This window comes from Acomys minous, assembly GCF_964271855.1.
Source record: "Acomys minous genome assembly, chromosome: 9".
NCBI lineage: Eukaryota > Metazoa > Chordata > Mammalia > Rodentia > Muridae > Acomys > Acomys minous.
In genome coordinates, this window is record NC_140490.1 from 62408289 (window position 1) to 62435347 (window position 27059).

The window sequence follows — 27059 nt, forward strand, 5'->3', positions numbered from 1 at the left end:
TATTTTATTGTGGCAGCTGTAATGATGTAATTCTGAGGACATTTTGTTTGTTTGGTCAGTTGTTTTTGTTTTCTGGCATATAGCAGCTGATACCTGCATCAGTCATAAGGAAACAACCAGCTCTACAATTGATTTAGCATGTACATAATTGCTGATTCTTCCTGACGTGAGAGTATGGGCACTGATCAAGTCTGGTAGTAAATGCATTGCTGAGCTCTTATTTAAGCTCCTAAGTTCAGAAACTCCACTCAGAAGGGTGAGGGGACAGTTTCTTTTCATCACAAATCCAGGAAAATCTGTTATATCTAGCAACCAATTTAAAGTACTTCTTATTGCTTGAGCTCTTCGTACTACATGTAATATGTAATTCATTATTTTTAGCTTAATTGAGTATACTTCTTAGATACCGAGGCCATTTGAATTTGTTGATGGGAATGAATGCAGCTTTGTTTCCTTCCTGCTGTGTTTTCTGTGTCTATGCTTGTTTTATCTTCCTCGTTTCTTCATATGAGAGTATATTAACTAAATTTTGTCAAGATTTTTTTTTTTAACTTATTGATTCTTTGTGAAGTTCACATCATGCACTCCAATCCAACTCATTTCTGTGTAGCTGATGCTTTGGCTACTTTGTGAGTTCTTTTATCTCTCTTTCACCTTTCTCCACCCTTATTAACCCCCTAATACCAGGTAAGAGAGAAAAGGATAGAGGGGAAGGGGGGGGCAATGATTATCGGTAGACTACTTCCTGATGAGTAGGGGTGTTTAGTTCCTCAGGGCAAATTTGGTCTTCGAGGTCAGGATATTTTTTTTCTTCTTCTTGTTTCTTTGCACATGGCCTCTTAACAAATGCAACCAACTGCATCCAACCACCAACCAGTCAACATCAGTAACAGCAGCTACTCTGCCTCTTAGGGCCCTATCGTATATATATATCCTCCGAAAAGTTTCCAGACTTCCAAATGTCACACACTTACAGACACTATCTGTAGCTGGCAAACCCATGTCCCTGCTAGAGCATGAGGCAAATCATAGTCACCTGTTATGAAACAGCTTCTTACCCTCACACCTAAGATTAAAACAAAAGCACATTCCCATTATGGAAAACATTTCTGTGGGTGTTTGTTTGTTTGTTTGTTTGCATTTCTGTTTTTAAAAGAAACCAAAACTACAAAATTCTTACTACATCTCCATGTTCCTTCCTATCCACCCCCCACCCGTACAACCTCCCCCTGCCCCAGCAAAAAAAAAAAAAACTAAACCACTGATGCCAGCCTCTCTGTCTGTTTTGTCCGTACTGCCAGTAGCAGCCACTGTTGTCCTTTGCTAAACTATACCTAAATGTGTGCCTGTAGTACTCACACCAGGACTGTCTCTCGTAGCATCTTTGGTCTGTTGTTTGAACCCTGAGGGAATAAGACCTGGTGTCTCCATGGAGTGACTGTAGGACAACTCAGACTGCTCGGCACTAAGACACATCTCAGTCATGCAGACATGTGATTGGAGGAAGCCTGGGCAGCCACAGACAGGTTGTTAGGACAGGACGCCTTCAAAGGATGTCACTGATGTGGAACACTGCAGTCGATGTCCTTTGTATTGAAGGTCACTGGCTGTTCAGTATTTATACTGTCAGTTTGGTCTGCCGACCAGAATTAAAGTTTAAAGTATTCTGTAAGACAACCGGTAGTCCATAGGTGGGAATTATTTCTTAACGTGTAAGATAAGATGGAAACCTGAACTTTACAGAAAAATTCTTTTAAAAATATTTCGGATATTTACTTGTACTATTTTATTTTCCCTTCATTCTTAAATTGGCATATTTATATTCTTTGTCTTATAGGTTAGCATGACATCACTGAAAGAACTAGACCAACGACTCTTTGAAAACTACATTGAGCTAAAAGCAGATCCTATTGTTGGATCCTTGGAACCTGGGATATATGCTGGCTATTTTGACTGGAAAGACTGTCTGCCTCCAACAGGTAAGTCTAGAAAGCATTCTTGGCCTCTCCGAATGCTAGCTAGGGTAATAGGTGTAGAAAGGCTTCTGTCAACCAAGATGTAGTTAAACTGTTCTTCTTTATATTCATTGTTTCCTGTTCTTACCAAAGACAAGACCATTTATTATTTTTACTTACTGTTTCAAATCGTTTTTTAAAAATTCTTCCTTTTTAGAAATGTATTCCTCTCTTATATATTATTGCATCCTGATTGTAGTTTCCCACCCTTTCCTCCCCCAGTCTTTTCCCCTCACCTTCCCTTTCCCACAGATCCACACCCTGTCCCCTGCCTTTCCTCAGAAAGGAGCAGGCCTCACAACGACATCAACCAGACAGGGAATGACAAGCTACAGTAAGACTAGGCACATACCCTCATATCAAGGCTGGACGAGGCAACACAGTGGGGGGAAAAGGGTCCCAAAAGTGGACAAAAGAGTCAGAGACAGTTGCTGCTCCCACTCTCCCACAAGAACACCACGCTACCTAATTGTAACGTATATGCAGAGGACCTAGATCAGACCCATATAGGCTCCCTGATCACTGCTAGCCCCCATGAGTCCTGGTCACTTGATTCTGTGGGCTGGGTTCTTATGATGTTCTTGATCCCTCTGGTTCCTCCAGTTCTTCCTCCTCTTCCTCTGCTGGATTCTGAATTCCACCTAATGTTTGGCTAGGGGGCTCTGCATCTGCTCCCATCAAGGGCTGGATGAAAACTCACTGGTCTTTCTAATGACGATTCTGCTAGGCTCTAAAGGTATTCTGCAGGCAGCACCAACTCGTAGGTTGAAGGTTTTGTGGCTGGGTTGATGTCCAGTTGAGACCTAGCCTGGTTGAGGAGGCAGTTGGTAAAGGTACCTTGTCCTCTATTGCTAGGAGTCTTTGCTAGGGTCACACTCAGATTCCATGGAGTTATCTTAGTACCCCCTAGATGTCCCCGCCCTCAATTGCAGTCATCTCTCCCTGTATTCTCTCTGTCCATCTGCCCCAACCTCATCTCTCCTGTTCCCATCCTCTCCCTGCCTTCCCACCCTGAGTCTACCACAAAATCTATACGGTTTCCTCTTCCCAGGGAGATCCTTGCATTGCTTCTTAAGTGTTCCTTAATATTTAGCCTCTCTGGATTGTAGCATGATTATCCTTTACATTTAACATACACTTATAACTGAGTACATGCTATGTTTGTCTTTCTGGTCTGGATTACCTCACTCAGGATGATGTTTTCTAGTTCCATTCATTTGCCTGCAAATTTCATGATGTCATTTTTTTAATAGCTGAGTAATACTTCATTGTGTAATTGTACCCCATTTTCTTTATTCTTTTTTCAGTTGAAGGTCATCTAGGTTGTTTCCAGTTTCAGGCTATTATAAATAAAGCCTCAGTGAGCATAGTTGAGCATACGTCCCTGTGGTAGGATGGATGTCCTTGGGTACATATATGCCCAGGAGTGGAATAGCTGGGTCTTGAGGTAGATTGACTCCTAATTTTCTGAGGAACCTCTATATTGATTTCCATAGTGGTAGTATATGTTTGCATTCCCACCAGCAAAGGAGGGCTGTTCCCCTTGCTCTGCATCTTTGCCAGCATAAGCTGTCATTTGTGTTATTGATCTTAACCATTCTGATAGGTGTAAGATGGAATCTCAGAGTCATTTTGATTTGCATAGCCCTGGTGGCTAAGGATATTGAAAATTTCTTTAAGTATTTCTAGGTCATTTGAGATTCCTCTATTGAGAATTTTCTGTTTAGATCTGTATGCCATATTTTTTAGTTTATCGAGTTTTTTATGTATAGTTTCTTGGTTTCTTTCTGTATTTTAGATATCAGACCTCTATTGAATATAGAGTTGGTAAAATAAAATCTTTTCCCATTCTGTAGGCTGCTGCTTTGTCCTAGTAATGGTGTCCTTTGCCTTATAGAAGCTTTTCAGTTTCATGAGGTCCCATTTATTAATTGTTCATCTCAGTGCCTGAGTTATCAGTGTTGTGTTGCAGAAAGTTGTCTCCTGTGCCAATTCAACCAAGGCCATCCACAGTTTTTCTTCTATCAGGTTTAGTATATCTGGTTTTATGTTGAGGTCTTTGATCCACTTGGATGAAAAAATGGACCTAACAGATGTATACAGAACACTTCACTTAAACAGAAAAGAGTATAGCTTCTTCTTAGCACCTCATGAACTTTCTCCAAAACTGACCACATACTCAGACACGAAGCAAGTCTCAACAGATACAAGGAAACTGAAATGACTCTCTGAACCCTTCATCAGACTAAAACCAGATATCAGCAACAGAAAGCTTGCAAAGTCATGGAAGCTGAACAACTTTCTACTGAATGAAAAATGAGTCAAGAAAGAAAGAAAATAAAAACTTTCTAAAATTTAATGAAAATAAGTACACTCAGCATATCTAAACATATGTGATATAATGAAAGTGGTGTTAACACTAAGTGCCTTACATAAATGAAATAGGAGAGATGTCTTAACACCACACTTGAAAGCTCTAGAACAAAAAGAAACAAACACATCCGAGAGCAGTAAATGGCAGGAAATAATCAAATTGAGGGCTATAGACAGCAAGAAGTAATCAAACTGAGGGCTGAAATCAATAAAATAGAAACAAAGAGAACAGTACAAAGAATCAAAGAGAGTTGGTTCTTGGAGAAAATCAAAATAGACAAACCCTTATGGAAGCTAACTAAAAGATAAAATATCCAAATTAATAAAATTGAAAATGAAAAGGGGGCATAACAGATAACAAGGAAATTCAGAGAAATCATAAAGACATACTTTAAAAACCTATACACTACCAGATTTGAAAATCTGAAGAAAATGGATTATTTTCTCCCTAGGTACCACTTAAACAATTTAGATAGACCTATAACCCCTAGTAAAGTAGGAACAGTCATTAAAAGTCTCCCAACCAAAACAAAAAACAAAACGCCCAAGGCCAGATGATGTTGGCACAGAGTTCTACCAGACTTTCAAAGAAGAGTTAATGCCAGTACTTCTCAAATTATTTCACAAAATAGAAACAGAAGGAACATTGCCCAATTTATTATATGAGGCCACAGTTACCCCGATACCCAAGCCACATAAAGACTCAACAAAGAAAGAGAATTACAGACCAATAACTCTTATGAACATAGATGCAAAAATACTCAATAAAATACTTGCAAACTGAATATAGGAACACACACAAAAAATCATCTGCAGTGATCAAGTAGGCTGTATCCCAGAGATGCAAGGATGACTCAACATATGAAAATCAATAGATAAACAAACTGAAAGAACAAAAACATAATCATCTCAATAGATGCAGAAAAGGCCTTTGACAAAAACACAGTATCCTTCATGATAAAAGCCCTGGAGAGATTAGAGATGCAAGAGGCATACCTAAACGTAATAAAGGCAGCATATAGGAAGCTGATAGCTAGCATCAATTAATGAAGAAAAACCCAAAGCAGTTCCACTAAAATCAGGAACAAGACAAGGTAGTCCACTCTCTCTCTATCTATTCAATATAGTACTTGGAGTTTTAGCTTTAGCAGTAAGACATTTGAAGAAGATCAAAGGGATACAAATTGGAAAGGAAAAAAGAAGTCAAACTACCATTATATAATAATATACGTCACTCAAACTATGGCACCAGCAAGGAAAATATAGGCAGTAAACTTCGAACCCCTACCCAGACCTAGCCAATGGACAGGACATTCTCCACTGTTGAGTGGAGAGTGAGGTCTGACTTTCATACAAACTCTGGTGCCCCATTTTTGACCACGTCTCCTTGATGGGGAGGCCTGGTGGCACTGATAGGAAGGATAACAGGTCACCAAGAAGAGACTTGATACCCTATGAGCATATACAAGGAGAGGAGGTCCCCCTCAGCCACAGACATAGGGGAGGAGAGTAGGGGGGGAAGCGGGAGGGAGGGAAGAATGGGAGGATACAAGGGATGGGCTAACAATTGAGATGTAATATGAATAAATTATAAAATATTAAAAAATAATATACATAAGTCACCCTAAAAATTCTACCAGGGAGCTCCAACAACTGATAAGTACTTTCAGGGAAGTGACAGGATACAAGATTAATTAAAAACAAACAAACTAGAATTCTCCCTATTTACAAATGACTAATAGACTGAAAAGAAATCAAGGAAACAATACCCTTCATAGTAGCCACAAATAATATAAAATATCTTGGGGTAACTAACCATACAAGTGAAAGACTTGTATGACAAAATCTTCAAGTCTTTAAATTTAAAAAAAAATTGAAAAAGATGTCAGACAATGGGAAGATCTCCCATGCTCTTGGATCTGTAGGATTAATATAGTATTTTTTAAAAAGGGCCATCTTATCAAAAGCAATTTTCAGATTCATTACATTTCCCGTCAAAATTCCAATACAATCTAAGACTTTGAAAGGACAATACTCAACTTGATATGAGAAAAAAAAAACAAAAACAAAAACAAAAAAAACAGCAAACACCTCAGAATAACTAAAACAGTCCTGAACAATAAAAGAACTCCCGGAAGGATCACTATCACTGATCTCAAGTAGTACAGAACAATAGTAATAAAACTCATTGGCCCAAAACCAGACACATTGGTCAGTAGAATCAAATTGAAGATCCAGACATAAATCTATATGCCTGTGAGCACCTGGGTTTTGATAAAGAAGCCAGTAATACACACTGAAAAAGAAAGCATTTTCAACAAAAACTTGACTTTATCTCTCTTATAGTCGCATAGGCTGATCCTGTAACTTGAATTGTATAAAAACAGTTCCACAATAAATGTGGCTATGTAGAACTTGTAGTTTTTAAGGACCCTCTGTGCTGATTTCTATATGCCCAAGCTAATTTAACTCTCTTCCCAATCCTCTCTAACATCTGTTAATGTTATTTCTTGAAAATGTCATTTTCTTGGCTGTGGTGAAATGAAATCTCAATACCTCGTTTATTTGCATTTCCCTAATAACAATATATTGAATATGCTTTCATATATTTGCTGGATATTTGACTTCTTTTGAGAATTTCTATTCATTGCCCATTGATTTATTGGGTAATTGAGGACCAGTTTGCTATGGATAAAAATTGACATAACCATTCAAAAACATTTTGACCAACAATCTTAATGGTATTTTTAGAGTTTTCATCTCCAGGAAGTGATTGTACAAATCACATAGGAAACTAATTACTAATTACAGGTGTTAACAGTAGGTTGTGTTTCTAGGGCTACATGCAGTAATTTTAGCGGCAGTGTCAGCTGGCCATTTCCATGTGGTATGAACCCTGTGGCAACACTTGAGGTAATTAATCAGAGGGAAAGGGGTGTGGGAATGGCAGTGCTGGGGCAGGGCCTGTCCAGTCCTTTAGATAGCAGGACTGTACAGTCCCACAGCCTCTAATGTTTATAGTGCAGGTAACCAAAGTCTTCATGACACTTCTGGGTTAGGGTTAGAGTGTTAAATACCCAGTCATAAGATTTATCTTAATAATATTAGCTTTGAAGCTGGGTACGGTGGCACACGCCTTTAATCCCAGCACTCACGGAGGCAGAGGCAGGTGGATCTCTGTTAGTTTGAGGCCAGCCTGGTCTATAAATCGAGTCCAGGATTTGGGTACACAGAGAAACCTTGTCTCGAAAAACTTAGTAGTAGTAGTAGTAGTTGTAGTGGTGGTGGTGGTGGTGGTGGTGGTGGTGGTGATGATGGTGGTGGTAATTAGTAGTAGTAGTAATAGCAGCCTCAAACTTTTCAGCATCAAGGTTTGCTGGCTCTGTGGCATGGAGCCTTTTTACCTAGTTTAATCTTAATTGTAAGATTCCTTTCATAAACAAATAGCACTGACAACAATTTGCATTTCTCACATTGCAAATACACTAGGAAGGTCTGCATTTATTTCACTTGTCAACCTTATTCAGTTCTGTTCTTTGGGTAGTTTTGACTTGGTTACATCTGACCCCTCAGCCTTGTATAGTCATTTAGCGAGTATTAGCTTGTTTAAAGCGCAGCCCTCTTGTCAAGTGATGGGTCAAAATTGACATAACCATTCTAATATATTTGGATCAACAACTTTAATAGTATTTTTAGAGTTTTCATCTCCAGAGACTGAATTGTCCAGACTACATAGGTAACTGACTACTAACTTAACTACAGGAGTTAGCAGTAAATTGTGTTTCCGATACTGTATGCATCGATTTTTAATTCATGATTTAAGAAGAAATTTCTGTTAAAACCGCAGTTATGTTTTTAAACTGACAGATACTTCTTATTATTGGTATGTTTGTCACTGAGATTATTCTTGCTAGTTCTGCGTCACATGACAATCCCAAATGATTTCAAGTGTTCTATTGTCTGTGATTAAGAGGAGCTTCTTGAGTATTACATTTTATGAATTTCAGCAAAATTGACAATGGTCTCTCATTGTCACATACACATGCAAGGTCTTTGAAGCGTATTGAGAAAAACTTTCTTTAATTTTTCTCTTAAATACTATTTTTATCTATTTTTAATCTATAATGCATATAAGCTTAAATTTATTAAAATTCTTTAAAGTATTTAATAAATGAATTTAAACTTAACCACTTTTATTCAAGTAAAGTACATAATTTATTTTTAATTCAAGTGCTTTGTATTAGTAGTGGTGTGTAGATTTCTGACATGCATAGAGAGATTGACGGGTGTCATGACATGAAATGTGTAGCGCAGCTCTGGAATCACACCTCAGTGACAGTCTTGAGTAGGTCATGTCTGTGGTCCAGAGCAGCGTGATTCCAACTCCTCGTGCTGGGTCAGACACAGTCCATGGTGCCCCGAGTCATGACCAAGCCATTAGTTATTAGATGTCTGCTGCCAGGGTGATTCATACATCTCACACAGAACATATGTGCACTACTCATGTGACGTAGTAAGTGCGTAGTTCTTCCATGTGTATGTTTGCTTTCCTCAGAGCAGCTTCAGCTTTATCTTCATATCTCTACCTTTGGGGTCTGTCTGGTGTATTTCACTGTGTGAGAGACGTAATGCAGTTCAGCTGTCATGTAGTACGTCTTATAACATGAGTCATTTGGAACACAAGCCCACTTAGCATTTCTAGAAAAAAAAAGATGCTAGAAGGATGAAGATAAGGAAAAGTTTGCTTTTTCAGTTGATAAGACAAAACAAAACAAAAACAAAAAACAACAACAAAAAAAAACTTGACCACCAAAGACAACCTAACTATTGCTCCCTAACTACTAGTCATTAATGTAAATGTTTGTGGCTCTCTGCCTTTTCCTCTGTGCTCTCATTCCTCTGTGCTGCTGTAAGAAAATGCCTCCAACCAGATAGTTTATAAAGAATAAGGATGAGAGTCTAAGATCAAGGTCTCGTGAATTCAGTGGTACTATGGCTGTATCCTTCAGAGAGGACAAAGCCTGTATTCGTGCACAGGGAAGGATGTGGGACAAGAGACTAACTTACTCATGATCCTTTATAAGGCACTCATCCATTGACTTTTCCAAATTGTGTTTGTGTAAGTTAATATTATTTGTAATTGTCTATACACTGTATTGTTGTATTAATTGCAAGCAATAAACATAATGAGTATATGACTAATATCTCTGGGTATACAAAAAAGAGAAAGGTATGATTAATGTGGGCAAATAAAATTGTGCCACCCCATTAACAAAGCATTTATTCCAGCTAACTGTTTCCATATTAATTCCTATACAAGTGAAATACTTCTGCTAACACTTCAAAAAAAATTACTTGTAAAAATCACTTGTAAACTATAATTGAACTTTGAAGGTTTTCTTCCTAAATACCTCCTGGATTTTTAGGCAATGGATTCCAGCAGTCGGTTGCCCCTCATGTATGCCCCTCTGTCCCTCCCTCCCTCCCTCCCTCCCTCCCTTCCTCCCTCCCTCCCTCCCTCCCTCGCTCCCACTAGCCTGTGGAGAGGCTACCCTCAAACTCACTATACCCATTCCCGGGCCTCTCACCCTTTGAGACTCCACTGGAGAAACCAGTTTTCTCCTTTGCAAGCTGATGTTAATTGGAGATAACTTACTGGGTAAGGGTGGGAGCCCATGTCCACTTCCCCGCCTTAGCACAGGGACGCAGTCTGGTTGAACCTGTCCAGGTCCTGTGCATGCTGCTACAGTCTGTGAATTCATATGTGCATCAGTCTTGTTGTGTCTGGAAGACACTGTTTCCTTGGAATCACTCATCCCCTCTGGTTCCAATAATCTTTCCATCTCCTCTTCCACATAGCTCCCTGAGCCCTGAGGGGAGAGGTTTGATTACAACATCCCATTTAGGACTGAGTGTTCCAAAAACTCTTAGTCTCTGCACGTTGTACAGTTGTAGGTCTCTGTATTGCCATCCCCTGCGAGAGGAAGCTTTTCTGATGATGGCTGAGCAAGGCACTGACCTATGGATAGAGCAGAATGTCCTTAGGAGTTACCTTATTGCTTTGTTCCTTTAGCAGAAAAATAGTATTTGTTTTGTTTCCCTGTGCCCATTGTCTTTCCAGTATTCGGTTCTTGGTTACTTGAGCAGTGTCAGGCGTGGATCCCATCTCATGGAGTGGGCCTTAAATCATAGAGTGGTTGGTTGCTCCCATGCTTGTGCCATTGTTATATCAGCAAATCACCAATGTAGACTGAAGGCTCTGTAGTTGGGTTGGTGTTTACCTTTTCCATCTGGTAGCATGCAGAGTCCTTTCCAATACCACGAACACTGGTCAGTAGGAGTGAAGGCTCTAGTCAGACACCAGCTTGACTTCTCTGTGTTCAGTGAGATGTAGAAGTGTTATTGTCAGCAATAGGATTTTACTCTCAGGTTATGGAGAACAACCAATAGCTTTGGCAGTAGCCTGAGATGCTTTAAGGTTTCCAGAGAGGCCTATTTGTCTCAGGGACATACAGAGTTTTAGCACTGGTCATGAGCTGACGCAGTGGCCCTCTTTAGCCTCATCGCTTAATATAAGCTATTCTTGTAACCAGCACCTAGCTGTGCAGTTATTGCCATTCCCAGTGCATGGCATTGTCTCCCTGAGACCCCTGCACACAGTGCTCCCTCCACTGCACTTGCCACCACCTTGCCAGCTCCTGCTGAGGCCTCTAGATGGACACAGAGTGCAGCTTGAACCTGGTCCAGGACTTCTCTCCTGGTGTTCCCCGGGCTCTTTCCCCTGCCCGAGCTTGTTTTATTCTGTGCTGTGCCTACCCTCCATAGGATCTACCTCAGCATGCATTCTCTGACAGACTCTTACAGCAAGTAGTAGGTTGATTCATGAGAGACACCCTGACAAAGGTTCTTCAAGCAATGTACACTATGAAAATAACAGCAGTTAAAATACAGTTTACAGTTTAGTTTTTAGATGAATAGATATTTTCAACAGAATTCCAGATTAAATCATCTATTCTTAGTGAATGTCAAAGAAGGAACTTTGTTAATTAAATAACATAACAGTTCAGTTGCAAAGATAATGGACAGCCAAGTAAAAGGATCAGAGTATTTACAATGCACTTTGCACTAAGGGTCCCTTAAAGGAAGCGCCACTTGTCTAGAGCCTTTCTCACAATTCCTTGAGCCGCACAGATCATATGCCATATGCCTGGGCACTTCTCAAAACTGTTTCTTCTCTGGATGTGGAATGTGCGCTTGTGCTGCGTGCAGTCCTCCTTGGCTCCTGGACTCCTACTGTGAGCAGCTCAGCTCAGTATCAGTGCTGCTTTAGATGAAAACACGCCAGCTAAGTGGACCTCGTCCCTGAATGCCCTGGTCCTTCATCCTTTTCTGCTCTGACCTATGAAGGAAAAGTTTTCACAACCCCTAGGAATATTCTTTATTTCACTTGAGAAGTTTTATGAGGACATCCTAATGGTCCTATATTTAATCTGCTCATAAGCAGAAAAGCAGTTTTCCATTTTCTGAAGGAGGATAAGCCTCGTTGTTCATCCGTCTTTCTAAGTCACAGTTTCATTATGTAAGCTTGCTTTGTTTTTCAGACCTTGTCTCCTTTTTACAAACAGTTTAATATAATATAGTCAATGCCATAAAACCATTGGTACAGTGCTTTGGACATTTGGTTATAATTTCTTTGTCTGCCAAGCATTTTTCAATAAAGCTTAATTTTGGCTTTACTCATCTTCAATGTGAAATTGATTAACCTTGAGATGGACTGTGGCTTGCATATTTCTTTTTTGCATGTCTTATCTGCTAAAGTATTTATTATGTATTAAATTGATAGCTGTAAACTATGCTGCTTGGCATCAGGATAAACTAATAGCCTATTGTGCAAACGTAACTTATTTTTTAAGTTTTATTATAGAAAATTTCAAACACTTATCAGAATAGAAGTTTTGTCCCTATGTGTTCCGTCTACACTCCTGAACTCCTTCTGCTTCTTAGACCTATTATTTTGAAGTAAATCCCAGACATTAGAGCGTGTCATCTGTATGCAGATCACATGGCTACTTTTTCCTACAGAAACATAACCAATCATAATACCATTATAAGACTTGGAAGACAGTAATAATAATTCCTTAATTTCACCAAAAATCCTGTCACTGTTCAAACTCCCAGATGCTTATTGCCCAGAAATTTTGCTTAGGGTCCTCAGGTCTCTGTACTGCTTTGGTTGATTTAGCCCTTGTTTTTTTCTTTGTTGATTGATTAGTGTTTTTTTTAACTCTGTAGGGTCTCCCTTTTCAGTTTACTTGTTGAATAAATTAGGTTCTTTGTTGTGTGGATTTTCTGAAGTCCTGGGTTTTAGGATTGTTTCCCTATGCTGTTATCTGTCCGGTGCATTTCCCATGAGTCAATAAAAAGGTGTTAGGTGTTAGGTTACACTCTGTTTCCATGTAAGTTTACTTAGAACAGATGCTCCATGGTACTCATGGTTGTTATTCTTCCTGTTTGTGATGTTAGAATTGAAAGTTGAATTCAAGTGTTATTTGGACCATCCTTTTAATGGTTCATAGTGAACTTGCATCTAATGATTTATCACCACTTACTTGTGCCAAGATCTATCTCTTTCTTCGTGTTTTAGTCTGTGTCCATCTGAGTGGAGAGTGCACATACCCTGACACACATGTGGAAGTCAGCAGACTTTCTTCCAACTTGGTTTTTTAAGGCAGGGTCTCAGGAGTTTCTGTCACACTGCATACTCCAGGCTGGCTGGCCCAGTTGCTTCCTCCTGTCCTCGCCTCCCATCTCACTGTAAGTGTTAGGATTACGCATGAGTAGCACCTCATCTGACTTTTCTACTTGGGTTCTGTGGCTTGAATGTAGGTCATCAGCAAGTCCCTTTCCTTTCCCCACTGAGCTGCCTCATCCACTGCTCTGTTTGTCCTTTGTCTCTTTAATCTCATTGTTAATGCTTAATAAGATATAACTCACAATGTGAAGTGTCTCTCTCCCTCCTTTTCCCTGCCTTCCTTCTGCCGAATGCCAACCCCGGGGCCTGCACCTTCTGCATGTGGGGCAAGTTGTCCACCACACAGCTACATCCCAGCTGCTACAGTGCGAACAGACATTAAGATGAAAAGGAATGTGCAGGTTATCTGGGCCAGGAACCCTGAGGATGGTAAACAAGGAGGGCTTCCATCTGAGTATAAGATAGCCAAGCTGCGAGGCGAGAGGAAGGCAGGTAGGTCGTGCGGGCTGGCTCCCACAAAGCACCCGCACCCCGCAAGCAACATAAACAAGGTGCTGTAAGTAAGAATGGCTTAGAACATTTCCCACCTATTCAAGGAAGACTGCTCCGTAGACAAGGAGGTAAACATGAGGTAGCCAAGAAAAACTACAGCTACATCTTGTAACTGTGATAAGTGTTAACTACCCATTGACAATAAAGAAAAAAGATCTGTGATAAACTACAAGCTGATCAAAAGATATAAATGTGAGAACAAGGGCAACACAACAGACCCGATTTTGTCTGAGACCAGCAGCACGTGTAAGGTTGAGCATTGCAGTGCAAGCCTGGCCTAATGACTAACAGGCAGTCAAGGATAGCAGCTAGTAAAGCAAGTCAGAGACGGACAGAATGGAGCAGAGGGTGGGAAGCCTTTCCCCCTGACTGAGTGAGCAGCTCAGAAACTGGTTTGGCCAGGGAAATTACAAAGGGCAGGGCTGCCTTAATTGGTTTGGCATGTAATTAGCCCAGAGAAACTAGCCAGTCTCAATAGAAATCGTCTTAGTCTTTGTCTGATTTCTCTCCTAAGCCCTATAAGGTGCCCCCAGGAAAACTTCCCAGTGGGTGTTTCCCTCTCATAGGTCCTTTTCCACATGGGAGCTAATCTCCTTTCTGGGGACCCTATCTTGGGACCTCTGCAGTCTCACTTGCTTTCTGTAGCTCTGCTTTCTGCTATAGCTTTAAGCTTTCTTCATTAAGCATTCTCTCTGTAGTAAAAACTCCTTGAAAACTGATCTCTCTGGTGCTGTAGACTTCAGTCTACAGTGGGTGAGACAACAGCGAGGAGCAGAACCGCCGACTCAGTTGAAGTTCTGGGTGACGGGGAGTGTCCAGCACCCTAACTCCCGAGTTACAGCCACCTGAGACAGGAATGCTTCCCTGCCCTCAGTTCCACCCAGAGAAGCTATTTCTTATTAAGGATTACAAAAATATTTTCCCTATTGGCTATTTGGTTCCTTCATAGGAAAGGGCTGGACAACGTCCTTCTTTGCTTAGCTATTTCCAAACAAGTTGGTTTCCTAGCATTTTTCAAGGACTATCAACAAGATAGTTCTAGCTATAAAGTTTTATGGACACATTATGATATGTGATAAATTTCAGTTCATGATAGTAGTTGGTTTTATTGTTTACTAATGCTAGCCCTGAACTTGTTTACTGCCAACCCCTGGAGTGAACTTCTGGACATGAATGCTGTTGCTGCTGTCATCTTGTGTTCAGGTGTAGTGATGCACATCACATTCAGTTCAATATCTTTGTCCCAGAGGGACCTGCCACTGACAGGCAAGAAGATGTGAAAAAATGAGCTCTTCCTCTCTGTTCTCCTCCTCTCCCTGCACGGTGTCCTACCCATCTCACCTTGCCCAGGTTTCTTGGTTTCCATCAGTAAATCTCATCCAGAAATCTGTTCTGTAGTTGGCTGAGCAGTGTTAGGACTTAGTGCCTCTTACATTGCAAGGATACCATGGCTCTGTTTGAAGCTCGCACCTGTGAGTGCTTGCAGAGTACCACTATTCCTATCTGACCAGAGGTAGAGGTGATGTTCCTGCTCTCTGCAGCAGCCCCTTCCAGGTAGCGAGGCACTGGAAAAAGTATGCATGTTATTCTGTAATTCTGTATCTTATTGAACTTGTGGAACTTAAGCTTCTGAAGTACTATGGAAAGTGTTAGGGGTTTCCCCCCCCTCACTCTACCCTATTCTGTTTGTCTGGCTATAAATCTAAGAGGCTCTTTCCAAAATTAATTTTCTTACTTTACAGCCTGTTGCCCAGCAGTGAGCAGTATGGCAAAAAGAAGAGGTACCCTAGAGTCCTGGCTTGGCATGCTTTTCTCCATGTTTCTGTTTAGTTCTTGTGTGTGACCCATTACACTAGAGTTATGCTAGCCCTCAACTTACTGTGTCTCTTCAACAGTTCTGTCTCTAAGTGTTCATAGGGCATTTGAGGACCTGCCCTGTGGTGTTCTCACACTCAGTCTGCCAAGAGCCACCTTTGTCTGTTGAGTAAACTGATTGCTTGGATGGCCAGCTGTCTGCATAGGGGCACAAGCTCCATGTTTGAGACCATTGAAAGTTTACAGTAAATGTTAAAATTTGGATTGTCGGTTTCATATGTTTAGCCTAAGAGTTGTCATGATGTTACCCTGACACCTGTTCAAAACAATAGCCTTGCTTAGTAGTCAGATCCCAGTCTAGTAAGTAAAGCATGTGGCTTCTCTAGACTCTGGGTAGAAAACCCACTAGACTTATAGTGCCATCTTCACTGGGGGTTGAAAATGAGGCTGGATAACACTTGAGGGTTACCATGAGATTTGGATGGGTGGAACACTGCCCTCCATGACATAAGCAGATCCATGTCATTAAGTTGAACTGGGAAAAGGATCAGTGCTGTGATTTATAGCGCACATCACAATAGAAAGCCAAAGTCCAGATGGGTTCCAAATGTTAAATTTGGACCACTTCCTGGGTCTAAGTCACGATCAAAGGTGCCTTGATAGTGTAACCCATTTCCTAGGATCTGAGTGATCTGAGTCGCAGTAGTGAAGCTGAGGACAGACAAGTCATCTGTAAAGAAACCCAGAGGTCATTTTGTGCTTGGCTTAGGTACTCAAGGCCACTTGTGTGTGTATATCCGTGCATGGAGGAAGGGCATTTTTAATGGAAAACGATTGTGTAACAGGAATTATTGTTGCTAGCTCTGCCCTCCCCAGGAGCAGGGTGTCTCTTCCCAGTTAACACACCGAGGTGTGAGTGACTGCAGTCAGCTTTGAAGCTGTTGGTGGCCTTTAGACGTATTGTGTAACATGGGAATTTTGCAACCACAGAGCTACACATTGGGGGTGGAAGTGAGTTCCGTGTGCTTTAGTGTGGATATGTGCACCTGTGCATGCTGGGGTTGTCAGATACCTTTTCTGGATTCCTTTCTGTCTCTATTGTTCTGCCACAGGATCTCTCACAGAACCCGAAGCCCATTGTTCTTGCTAGGCAGACTAGCCAATGAGCTTCAGGGAGCCCCCCCCCCATCTTTACTCCCCCACTGCTGGGATTGGAGGCGTGCACTGCCACCTTCAGCTTTTCCACAGAGGCCCGAGTGCTTGGGCAGTAGGTAACTTACTGAGCTCGAAAGATGACAGATCAGCAGGGGATGCTGAGGAGACAAGGAGGATGGGGCTTTTCTTCATTCTCTTCTGCTACCCACATTTCTTAGCCTGCCTTTCAGGGATTTGGTTGCTTTCAAATTTCTTTCTTTCTTTCTGCTCCAGAGGTAGAGGGTAAAATGGATTATAATTCCTAGCTACTAATTTTGAGCAATTAAAATAATTCTGAGAGTTGAATTGAAAAAAGTCTGTATTTCAAGGATCCTCTCCTTTACATACAACCATTATGAATTTATTGGGGGTTTGATGAAAAACAGCATCACTCGTATGTCTCTTGTAAGACAGGGTTTTTTTGGTTCTATTTTTAATTTTTTTGAAAATTTCCTGCAGGTGTGTTGTGTTCGCACCATTTCTTCCCCTCTCTCTGTCCCTCCAACTCCTCCTGTGTCCCTTCAACTCCTCCTGTGTCCCTTCAACTCCTCCTGTGTCCCTTCAACTCCTCCTGTGTCCCTGCTGCTCCCTCTCAAGTTCATGACCTCTTCTTTAATTATTATCTAATATATATTCCATTTAGTACAAATGTGTTTGGGGCTCACCACTTGGGTAACTTTCCAGGAGGCTCATCCATGAAGAAGACTGATTGTCCTTCTCCTGACAGCTGTAAATGTCTTGTGTAACTTCCCCCATTCGTGTTGGCGTGTCAGCTGGTATTATAAACATGAAGGTGTGTCAGGCAGGCACACTGCTGAGCCCTCATAGGGACAGCTTCCTTGTCATGTCTAAATGACACTCTAGCAGCAGGCATCTTAGTCCTCTGCTTCTCACAGCCTTTCCACCCTACTTCTACCACGTGCCCTGAGCCTTAGGTGAAGGCGTGCATTGTGGCTGTATCCGCTGGGGCTGGGCCTCACTCTTTGCGTTTTGACTAGTTTTGGATTTCTGTAATAGTCTTCATCTGTTGCAAAAAGAAGTGTGCATGTGTGTGCACGCTGGGGGATGCGAGCTGTCCCTACCTGTGGGTGTAAGTATTTAGAAAGCAGATAGAAATTATATTGGTTTAGGAAAACAGCCGGTTCTCTCCTAGAGTCTATGTCCCCTCCAGCCACTGGTAGTTGGCTAGGTTTACAGTACCAGGCACATTATGTGTGGTTAGACAGCTGTTGGTTACACCCAAGACAAAAGCACTTCTATTTCATGATTAGGGCTGGTTTGCTGTGCTGGTCATTGTAGGCTTTACCACTGTACAGGACTACTGATTACTTTTCTCTCTCGGCAGCTTGCATAGCACCTTCTGGTACTATGAGAGTTAGTCTTCAGGGTGCAGCCTATCAGGTTAGTTCCACCTCAGTTTCTCCAAGTCCTGTGTTTGAGATGTCAGTGTCTTGCCAATAGGAGTTTACCTTTAAGTTCTGGGAAGCAACCAAGAGCTACGTTAATAGGCTACATTGTTTTAGGAGTCTCTTCAGTTCCCCTGACCAACACCGTGTGTGTGTGTGTGTGTGTGTGTGTGTGTGTGTGTGTGTGTGTGTGTGTGTGTTAATATAATTTCCATTTATTCCTTGAGACTTTCATGTGCATGTACAATATATTTTAGTGATATTTCCCCCTGAGACTCCCCGCAGACTCCCTCCCCATTTTGTTCCCCTCGCAACTTCTTGTCCTCTTTGGTTTGTGGGTTTTTTTGTTTTTTGTTTTTTGTTTTTTAATTGACTTAGTTATTCACTTTACATCCTGGTTGCAGCTCCTCCTCCTCCTCTCCTCCCAGTCCTCCCCCTTGTACTCCTTCCTCCCATTTTCCCCTCTCTTCCTCAGAGGTCCTCCACAGGTACCAACCCACCTTGGCACATTAAGTCGCTATAGAACTAGGTGCATCCTTTCCTACTGAGACCAGATAAGGCAGCCTGGGTAAGGGAACAGGATCCAAAGGGAGGTATCAGATTCAGAGAGGGCCCCCACTCCAGCTGTTGGGGACCCACATGAAGAACAAGCTGTGCATCTGTTCTATGTGCAGGGGGCCTATAACCAGTCCATTTATGCTCTTTGGTTGGTGGTTCAGCCCCCATGGGTCCAGGCTAGTTAACTCCATAGGTGTGCTCATGGAGCCCTTGACCCCTCCAGCTCCCTCCATGGTTTCCCCAACTCTTTCACGGGACTCCCTGACCTCTGTCTAAGGATTGGCTGTAGGTCTCTGTCTGTTTCCATCAGCTGCTGGATGAAGTCTCTCAGAGGAGTAATGCTAGGCTCCTGTCTGCAAGTATAGCAGAGTAACATTAATAGTGTCAGAGATTGGCTCTCTGTCATGGGATGGGTCTCAAGTAGGCCAAGTCTTTGGTTGGCCATTCCTTCAGTCTTTGCTCCATCTTTGTCCCTGAACATCTTGTATGGCCAGCTACTTTTAAGGGAGGATTTCCATGGCTATCACAAGGGTGTTTTTAGATAGTTTATGGCTCTTGGAGAGAGCACTATCACCCCAAGTGGCATAAATTCATATATGTATATGAGTGTGTGTTTATATTATACATGTATTTCTAAATAAAATAATATGATTCCCTATTGCTTTTTCAAACATCCTTGAAACTGTTTATCTGTCTTCTCTCCCTCTCCCTCTGGACTGCCCCCCTCCCCAGTTAAAATTGCCCATTTCCCCCATTCTTTGTAGTAACTGTTATCCTCCTCTCTAGAGCCCCCCCTCCCCGTGGTCCCCTTTAAGGATGATTAATTCAGAATGGAGCTTCCATTGCTTAACTTCTTTGTTTGTTTGTTTGTTTGTTTGTTTGTTTAAGATACGACTATTGGTTCCCATCACTTCCCCTTCAAAATACATTTAAAGATTCTTTTTTTTTTTTTTTTTTTTTTTTTTTTTTTTGGTTTTTTGAGACAGGGTTTCTCTGTGTAGCCTTGGCTGTCCTGGACTCGCTTTGTAGACCAGGCTGGCCTCGAACTCACAGCGATCCGCCTGCCTCTGCCTCCCGAAAAGATTCTTTTTTTACCCTCTGCTTCTCTCTGCCTTTCTTGTACAATCCATCTTGAATCTGGGACCCTGTGGGTATGGCGCAGGACTCTCTTGAAAATTTTCCCCAGTGTGTCAGCTTCCTGAGAGCCCTGAGGTATGAAAATGCAGGGAGGGGGGCGAGGGGCGAGGTGCTCTGGTAAACCATTAGCTGCATATCTGTGAATGGCCTGTTTTTGGATAGAAGACCCAGAGACCTAGTCCTCTTAGTGAAAGTGAGCAGCTGATAGGATTTTTTAAGCGTGTTAAACCACAGAACAGTCCCTACTCAGGTTAGAGTTGCCTTTGCATATGTGTCCTCTGGCACCACAGATAAAGGTGCTTCGTATGAAGCAGTCACTTGGAGAATTCTTCTGCTCTCTCCAGCTAAGCACCACAATCCACCTGCATAGCACAGTAATTAGCCGTCAAGATTCTGAAGAGTAGGGTGCCAACTTCTGCACCTTTCAAAACAAGATCTTGAATATTTCCTAGAAATCCATTGAAGGAAAAAGTTAGAGGTCTGAGGTGGCAGAAAAACCTTGGACACCCCTCCTTTCATAGTTGAGATGTTCTCTAGACCAGGGTTTCCTGGAATTTCCCTCTTTTGGCTTCTCCAAAAATACCGTTATCAGCAAGCTAGTTAGTGTGCCTAAGGGGCAGGAAGATGGCTTAGCCTGGCATCCTGAGTTCAGTCCCCAGGCCCAAGTGACAGAGGGAGAGGACCACTCTTACAAGTGTCCTTGACCACACGGACACATACACAAGAGTAGATACAAAAAGTGCTTTTTAAAATTTGTCTGAACACTGCATTGTATAAGAAGAAAGAAAGAAAGAAAGGAAGGAAGGAAGGAAGAAAGAAAGAAAGAAAGAAAGAAAGAAAGAAAGAAAGAAAGAAAAGATATTTAAAATAAAAAACTCAGCAAGTGGCTATGTCTTAAGCATTTGGAACAAAATGAAGCAGTTTGTGTCTATCAGAGCAAGTTAAAGAATGTTAGTACAACGTCTATTGTGCAGAGTGCTCAGGTGTGCCTTTTTTTTTTAATCAATTGACTTCAATTTTCTGATAACACCGTACACTAATAATCAGAATTTTTGAGTGACAATCACAGTAAATTCATAAATATGATATACTTGAAAACCCATTCTTGCTTTTTGAAGTTGCTGTCATTTCTGGTTGCAAATGCTTCGACAACCTGTGATTATGATGACAAGGACTTTTAAGAATTTTCTGAAGACTGCATATCATGTTAGCAAGTTTGTGTGTTAATAATAGGTTTTATAAAATCACAGAAACTGTCTTCACAAACTTTAAATAGGATGGAGATGAAAAAATGTAATATCTTGTACCCTGCTCTTGGGTAGTGTTAAAGAAAAGAAAAATGGTTTGTATTCTTGGGCTTTTATTTCTCTTCTTTGTTGCTTGGTGCGATGACTTATGTTTTTATATTGTGCTGAGAAGGGGTATAGCAAAAAAAGAAGGTCTGGCAGTTCTGTTTTGTTTTCATTAGAGGCAGTGCTACTTGTATATATGAGAGCCCACATGGAACAGCCTTGAAAGTAAACTATTTAATGAAGCTGTGCTTCAGGTGGGACTGTATCCCTGCTGCCCAGCTGCTCACCAGCAACTGGCTACCCAGCCTCGAGAATGGCATGTGCAGTAGCCATGTGAACAAGCAAGCTTGTGAACAGTGACTGCCCACTACAGATCAGCGTGTGTGTGTGTGTGTGTGTGTGTGTGTGTGTGTGTGTGTGTGTGTGCAGTGACCACCCACTACAGATCAGCCTGTGTGTGTGCAGTGAACATGCCCTACAGGTCAGCATGTGAGTATGCAGTAACCACCCACTACACATCAGCATGTGCATGTTCACTCATGAATGTGAGTGTGTGTGCATGTTCACAGAGATAGGTGGCAGGAAAGGGCTGCTCCAGTCTACTGGAAATCCTGTTTGCCTTCTTTATCTTGCCAGTACATGTGGGCTGTATGTTGTGTATGCATGTGAAAAATCAAATGGTATACAAAGGAATCACATAGTTCATTATGTAGTAGTTATACTTTACTTTAAGACAGAAGGAAAAACTCCTCTGAAAGACCCTAACAGCCAAGGATAGTGATTTAATGAGAGGTAAAAGTACACATTTCTTAGTGGGATAGTTTCTCAGTTATGAAAGCCACTAAATCTGGGCAGCAAAATAAAGTGGACTTAATCAGACCTTCATATGATTTAAATATTAACTTTGGAATACTTCTCATGCTGTGTAAGTATGGAGCCATCTGCTGCTGCTGACTGGATGCCTGCTCCCTCCTGGGGGAGGGCTCTGCTGGATTTGCCTGTGTCTGTTGTCATGGAAGTTTGTGCTGCAGTGGACTTCCTGAATCTGGACCAGAGCCACCAAATTGACTGGACCCCGTTACCAGTCTTGGACATATCGTGTGACACATTTTTATAAAATAAATGTTTTCTATTTAGATCATGTTATAGCTTTAGATATAAATATATGTATATTAAGAGGGGTAAATTTTGTTTGCCTTTGATTTGAACAATCCCATAGATTTCAAAAACGTTTCTTAGATTATGTCTCCTGCTGGCAGATATAATGTCTTAAATCACCTTGGGGTGCTACCACAAGTCCCTCATAGGAATGGCAAAATACCAGGGACAGTAAAGGCATTGCACTCTTTGGCATTAAAAATCTGCATTGAGCTATTGCAGGACACTCAGGATGCATTCGGCAGAGTGACAGGAGCACCAGGCCTTATATGAGGACAGGGAGCAGCTCAGTGGTTGGAGTGAAATGGCCATTTGAATTTTTACATGTGAAGGAAGATTGCATTTTAAGGAGTCAGAAATAAAATCCTATGAATGAAATGAGGAGCTGACCCCTCTTGTGTCTTGAAAAATCTCTTGCTACTCTTGGGCTGTGTGTCTTGTGTTCAGTCAGAACCATCTCTGAGACCTGTTATCGTGGCTCTGTAAGTACAGACTAGGGCAGGCAGACAGCTCGTGGGAGCTGGAGACACACACTCAAACCCACAATCCTGTCCTTCCTAGTCGGCCTCCTGCTTGTGCCATTGGATTCGACAGGATGCAAAGCCAGCACTTTGTGGCTTTACTACTCTGATCAGACGAGTGGCTTGTACAAAACATTAGAACTCTAGAGCCAGTCACTTCTACTTGGGTTTCTTATCATGGACATGAGATTTGAGTAACTCATAGCTATTGACTTTCATTGTTAAAGACTAAAAGTTTTTAGTTTGCAGATCTCTCCTTTGTTTTAATGACTAAAATTACAACAGTGGGCTTCTACTTCTTATCAAAGATCAGCACATGGAACTAGGTGTTGAGGATGAGGGTGCACCTAGTTCCTTCTATGCTCCACAGTCTAGTCCAGTCCTGGGGCAGCCTTGCCACTCCCTGTTGTCACAAGCCCTGTCAGATGGTACAAGCAGGTCTGCACCTTCTGTGTGCAGGTGCCAGGCCGTGGACATGCTCCCGTGATTCACATTTTATCCCAGAGGAAACAGCTCCTTAGCCTGCTTCCCAGTAGCGCTTCCATCCCAAGCATCAGGGGTTTCAATTCTATTGAAATCATCCTGTCTTTAAATTACTCGCCTTGAGATTTTGAAAACTGAACAGTCCTTATTGATGCAATATTATGTCCAGAAGTAGGTAGTTCACAGTGTGAATACAAAACATTCATTTGCATGTAGAGAATGATTTGTATTTTCTTATTACTTTCACTTTTCCAATTGGGGCTACTTTCTTTCTTTTCTTTTTTCTTTTTTCTCCACCGTCCCCCGCTCAGGCCTGATGGAAGTTTATTTGAACACTGAACAAGAACTAACTGGTCAGGGTCACAGTCCATGCTCAGGAATCAGACTGTGATGCCGGTCTGTTTCTAAGGCAGGCTTTTTATAGAGGCTGCTTTCTAATGAAAAATTTGGTGTGTGTATGTGTGTGTGTGTGTGTAAAGACTAATTGAAACAAGGCAGTTTACTTAGTTCCTACTATCTCCTTTTAAGTCTAAAGTTCGGCACATCTGGTTTATGAAGGATGAAATGACTTTGTGTGCTAATTGAACAAAGTGTCCTGTAACATGTTACATTAGTATGATTTGTGGTCCATTTTATGCATCAAGTAAGTTTCTAAAAAGAGGGGCTTATGCTCCCCTTGCCTGTTTTTTAAAAACATATACATTTATATTATTACACATGAATAAAATAAACTACATATATCAGGAAGAACCATGACACAATCAGGAATTATATAAATGTTACATTCATGCTGATTTGGCTATTTGTATTTGGCAGACTTGAAGTAAACATCTTTTCTATCTTGTTGGGTCTAAATTTCTGAATGAAAATCAATATCTGTCACCCTTGCCTGTTTTTAAGTCTTGAAAGCTGTTTGTCTATACAGTTTATTGATGTTAAGTGTCATTGAATTATGTATATGTATATATATATATATGGATATAAAATAAACCATGAACTCATTAGCATTTTCATTGCAGATAGTATTTTGTGTTTTCTAAATGGTTTCAACTTCTCCTATGAAACCCACCATAATTATCAGTAGGACAGCGTATTGATAGGAGGAAAAAATCCTGGAATAGAAAATAGAACACTGTAGAGGCAGAAGTTATTCACACACTCACAGGAAGGCTACCTTGCCCGTGGGTACACATTTAAACACATTGCAGTATGGGAATGTGCACTAAGACAGGAAGACCCGTACTTCCAACAGAAACTTGCTTTCTCTATGCCAACAGAAGCTTATTGTATTATGTAATATTTAGGCTCTTTTGTCTGTTATGCCAAATATTGATACTGTTTCTGACTACCTTTTTTTTTTTTTTAACAAAGAACAGGCGGTGGTGATCTTTATGTCTTTAAAGTATAATTGAATAGATAATTTACTTGAAAAAAAAGGCCTCAGGCTTCTTTCATGTATTGTTTCAGTTTGACAATTTTAAAAAGTACATTGTGGGATATTTATAGTATTTTTCGATCTATTTTTGTCAGTAGACTAGGAGCGCTAACTGATTTAGGGCACAGGGGTTAAAAACAGGAAATGTGGTATATGAAGTAGGTTGTCTCCAGACTTTCCAGTTCGCTTTCTTGAAGTACTGCTGGGGAGTGCCGTGTGTCAAAACAACATTAGGCAGAGTACCCTGAGTGAGCTGTCTGTAGAGAAGTCCTGTCAGTTCTGCCAGGAAGTGCTTCCTGGGAAGGGAGATCTGCGTTCTTGGTACAGGCTCACATAGCACAGCGTGCTTTCTGTAGCTCCTTCCGAGACTTCATACAGGCAGAGGTGTCTGCGTGTCTTTGACACATCTTTTTTGACCTTTAAATTTTGCTTAAAATTCTACTTGATTGTTTCAATGAAAAGTTTTGTCAAGTAGCTATTTAAGAAGTACTCAGAATACTGAGGCAGGAGGATTACTGAAAGTTCAGGGCCATCTGGTCTACAAGGACTACATACTGTATGACCCCAAATTATTACATTCTGGAAAGGGCAGAACAGTGGAAGGAGAGAAAGCTTAGTGGCTTTAGGGTTACTGGAGAGGGCAACGTGAAGGAGAGAGGCAGCAGTGACATTTCAGGGAGTAAAGACTGTCCACGTCACTGTCTAGCAGTAAGTATACACCACTAAACCAACAAAATGTGCACCTCCAATAATGTCCCTAATGCAGACCATGGCCTCTGGGTCTAGGGTGTGGTGCTAGGGCCTTCAGTGTGTCAGCTGTACCCCTCTAGAGGGTCAGTGCCTGGAAAGCTGCTATTCTTAGTGGGAGCAGGAGTGCATGGGAGGCCATATTCTGCCTGCATTGCTGAAGATCCAGCTCTGTTATAAAGAGCAGACTGTTTTTATGGTTTTTAAGAGTGTTATATAATGAAGTTTTAACAAGAGAATAGTAACATAGCCTCTTTCTTTTTAAAAATATATTCCTGGGCAAAAGTCTGAAGAATATATCAAATTGTCAGGTGTCATTTTCCTGGGGAAAGTGGTAAAGACAACATTTAGTTGTTATTAAATAAACCTATATTTCTACATTTATTTTTCCAGCAGACATTTAATTTTTAAAATTTCAAAATTAAAAAAAGAAGAAGAAAGCCTTGATCATTCAGTAGTGTGTTCTCCCATGGAGCACATCCTCAGCAGTTCGCCTAGCAGCTTGTTCATATTGTTAATGAAAAGAATCAAATCTGTCTGCATAACACTGTAAGCATGCACTGTGCATTAAGAACTCAAACCTCAGATACCTTCCTGACTTTCAGGTGCCCTTTAAACACTTTCCATTGCAGTACACATTGCAGTATCACATTGTGAGTAGGAAGCATTCTTGTGAAATGGACACAGGAACACCAGGTCCCTTTAACAAGGGATGGGGTCATTTGTTACAGTGACGCTCTTCTCATGCAGAGCAGTCTTGTCTTTGCCAAATGAGGCTTTACTGTTCACCTGAGTAGTGTTATGTCGTATAGCTGTTTTCCTGTCTAAGAATACTTTAGTTTGCTCTTTTTCTTATATGTAAGAGATATAATATAAGTTATTATATTGAACCTGGGCGTTGCCTCTCTCAGCTCTGGAGAAGGTCTCTCGTGTTTTCCTCAGGACCTGAAATGGTGCTTCGCACAGAATACTAATATTAGGCTCCCACTATGTATTTTAAACAATAGTGTACCTATCCCCAAAATCATGTGACCTCTCTGCTCAAAAAAGAAGAAACTGACAAGCTGACCAGAACTGAAGTGTGCAAACACTGTCTCCCTTGTGGGGGATCTCAGATCACAAAGACTCTCTAACCGGAAGCCCACCATGCAAGCAGCAGCCTACGGGACCTTGCTCAGAGGAGAGGCAAACTCTGTGTTCTCCTTGGGGAATTTCCACAGTAGGCTTCTAGATTAATTGCTAAGTGATCGTCTGGGTTCATACTGTGTGGGTGGGGACACTTTGCTGGTCAAATATCATGACACATTCTAATTTCATATTCAGAGCAGAGAAGGTCGATATTATGAATGCTCAGAAATGGCTTCTCAATCCTTCACTTAAATAACATGGAAAGTTGTGGGGGTTTATCTAAGTAGAGCTCTTTTAAAAACAACACTCACAGCTACATCATCATAATAACCTGGCACTTTCCTGCAACTCCAAGAAGCAAGTCAGTCCCCGTGACCCCCCCCCACCTCCCCCCGGACCTTGTACACTGTCACACTGTCAACGCTGCTGCCCCCTTTCCTAATCAGGACTGTACTGTACACTTGATGGCTTCCTGCCATTGGAGTGCAGACCA

At 41.3% G+C, this 27059-nt stretch overlaps 1 protein-coding gene across 1 annotated transcript in view; it reads left to right on the plus strand.

The window, feature by feature from the left end:
- EXOC2 (exocyst complex component 2) overlaps nucleotides 1–27059 on the plus strand; it is a 163010-nt gene that overhangs the window by 118402 nt on the left and 17549 nt on the right. The window contains exon 23 of the mRNA XM_084796271.1: nucleotides 1838–1979. Coding sequence (XP_084652397.1) covers nucleotides 1838–1979 — 142 coding nt within the window. The remainder of the gene's footprint in view (nucleotides 1–1837; nucleotides 1980–27059) is intronic.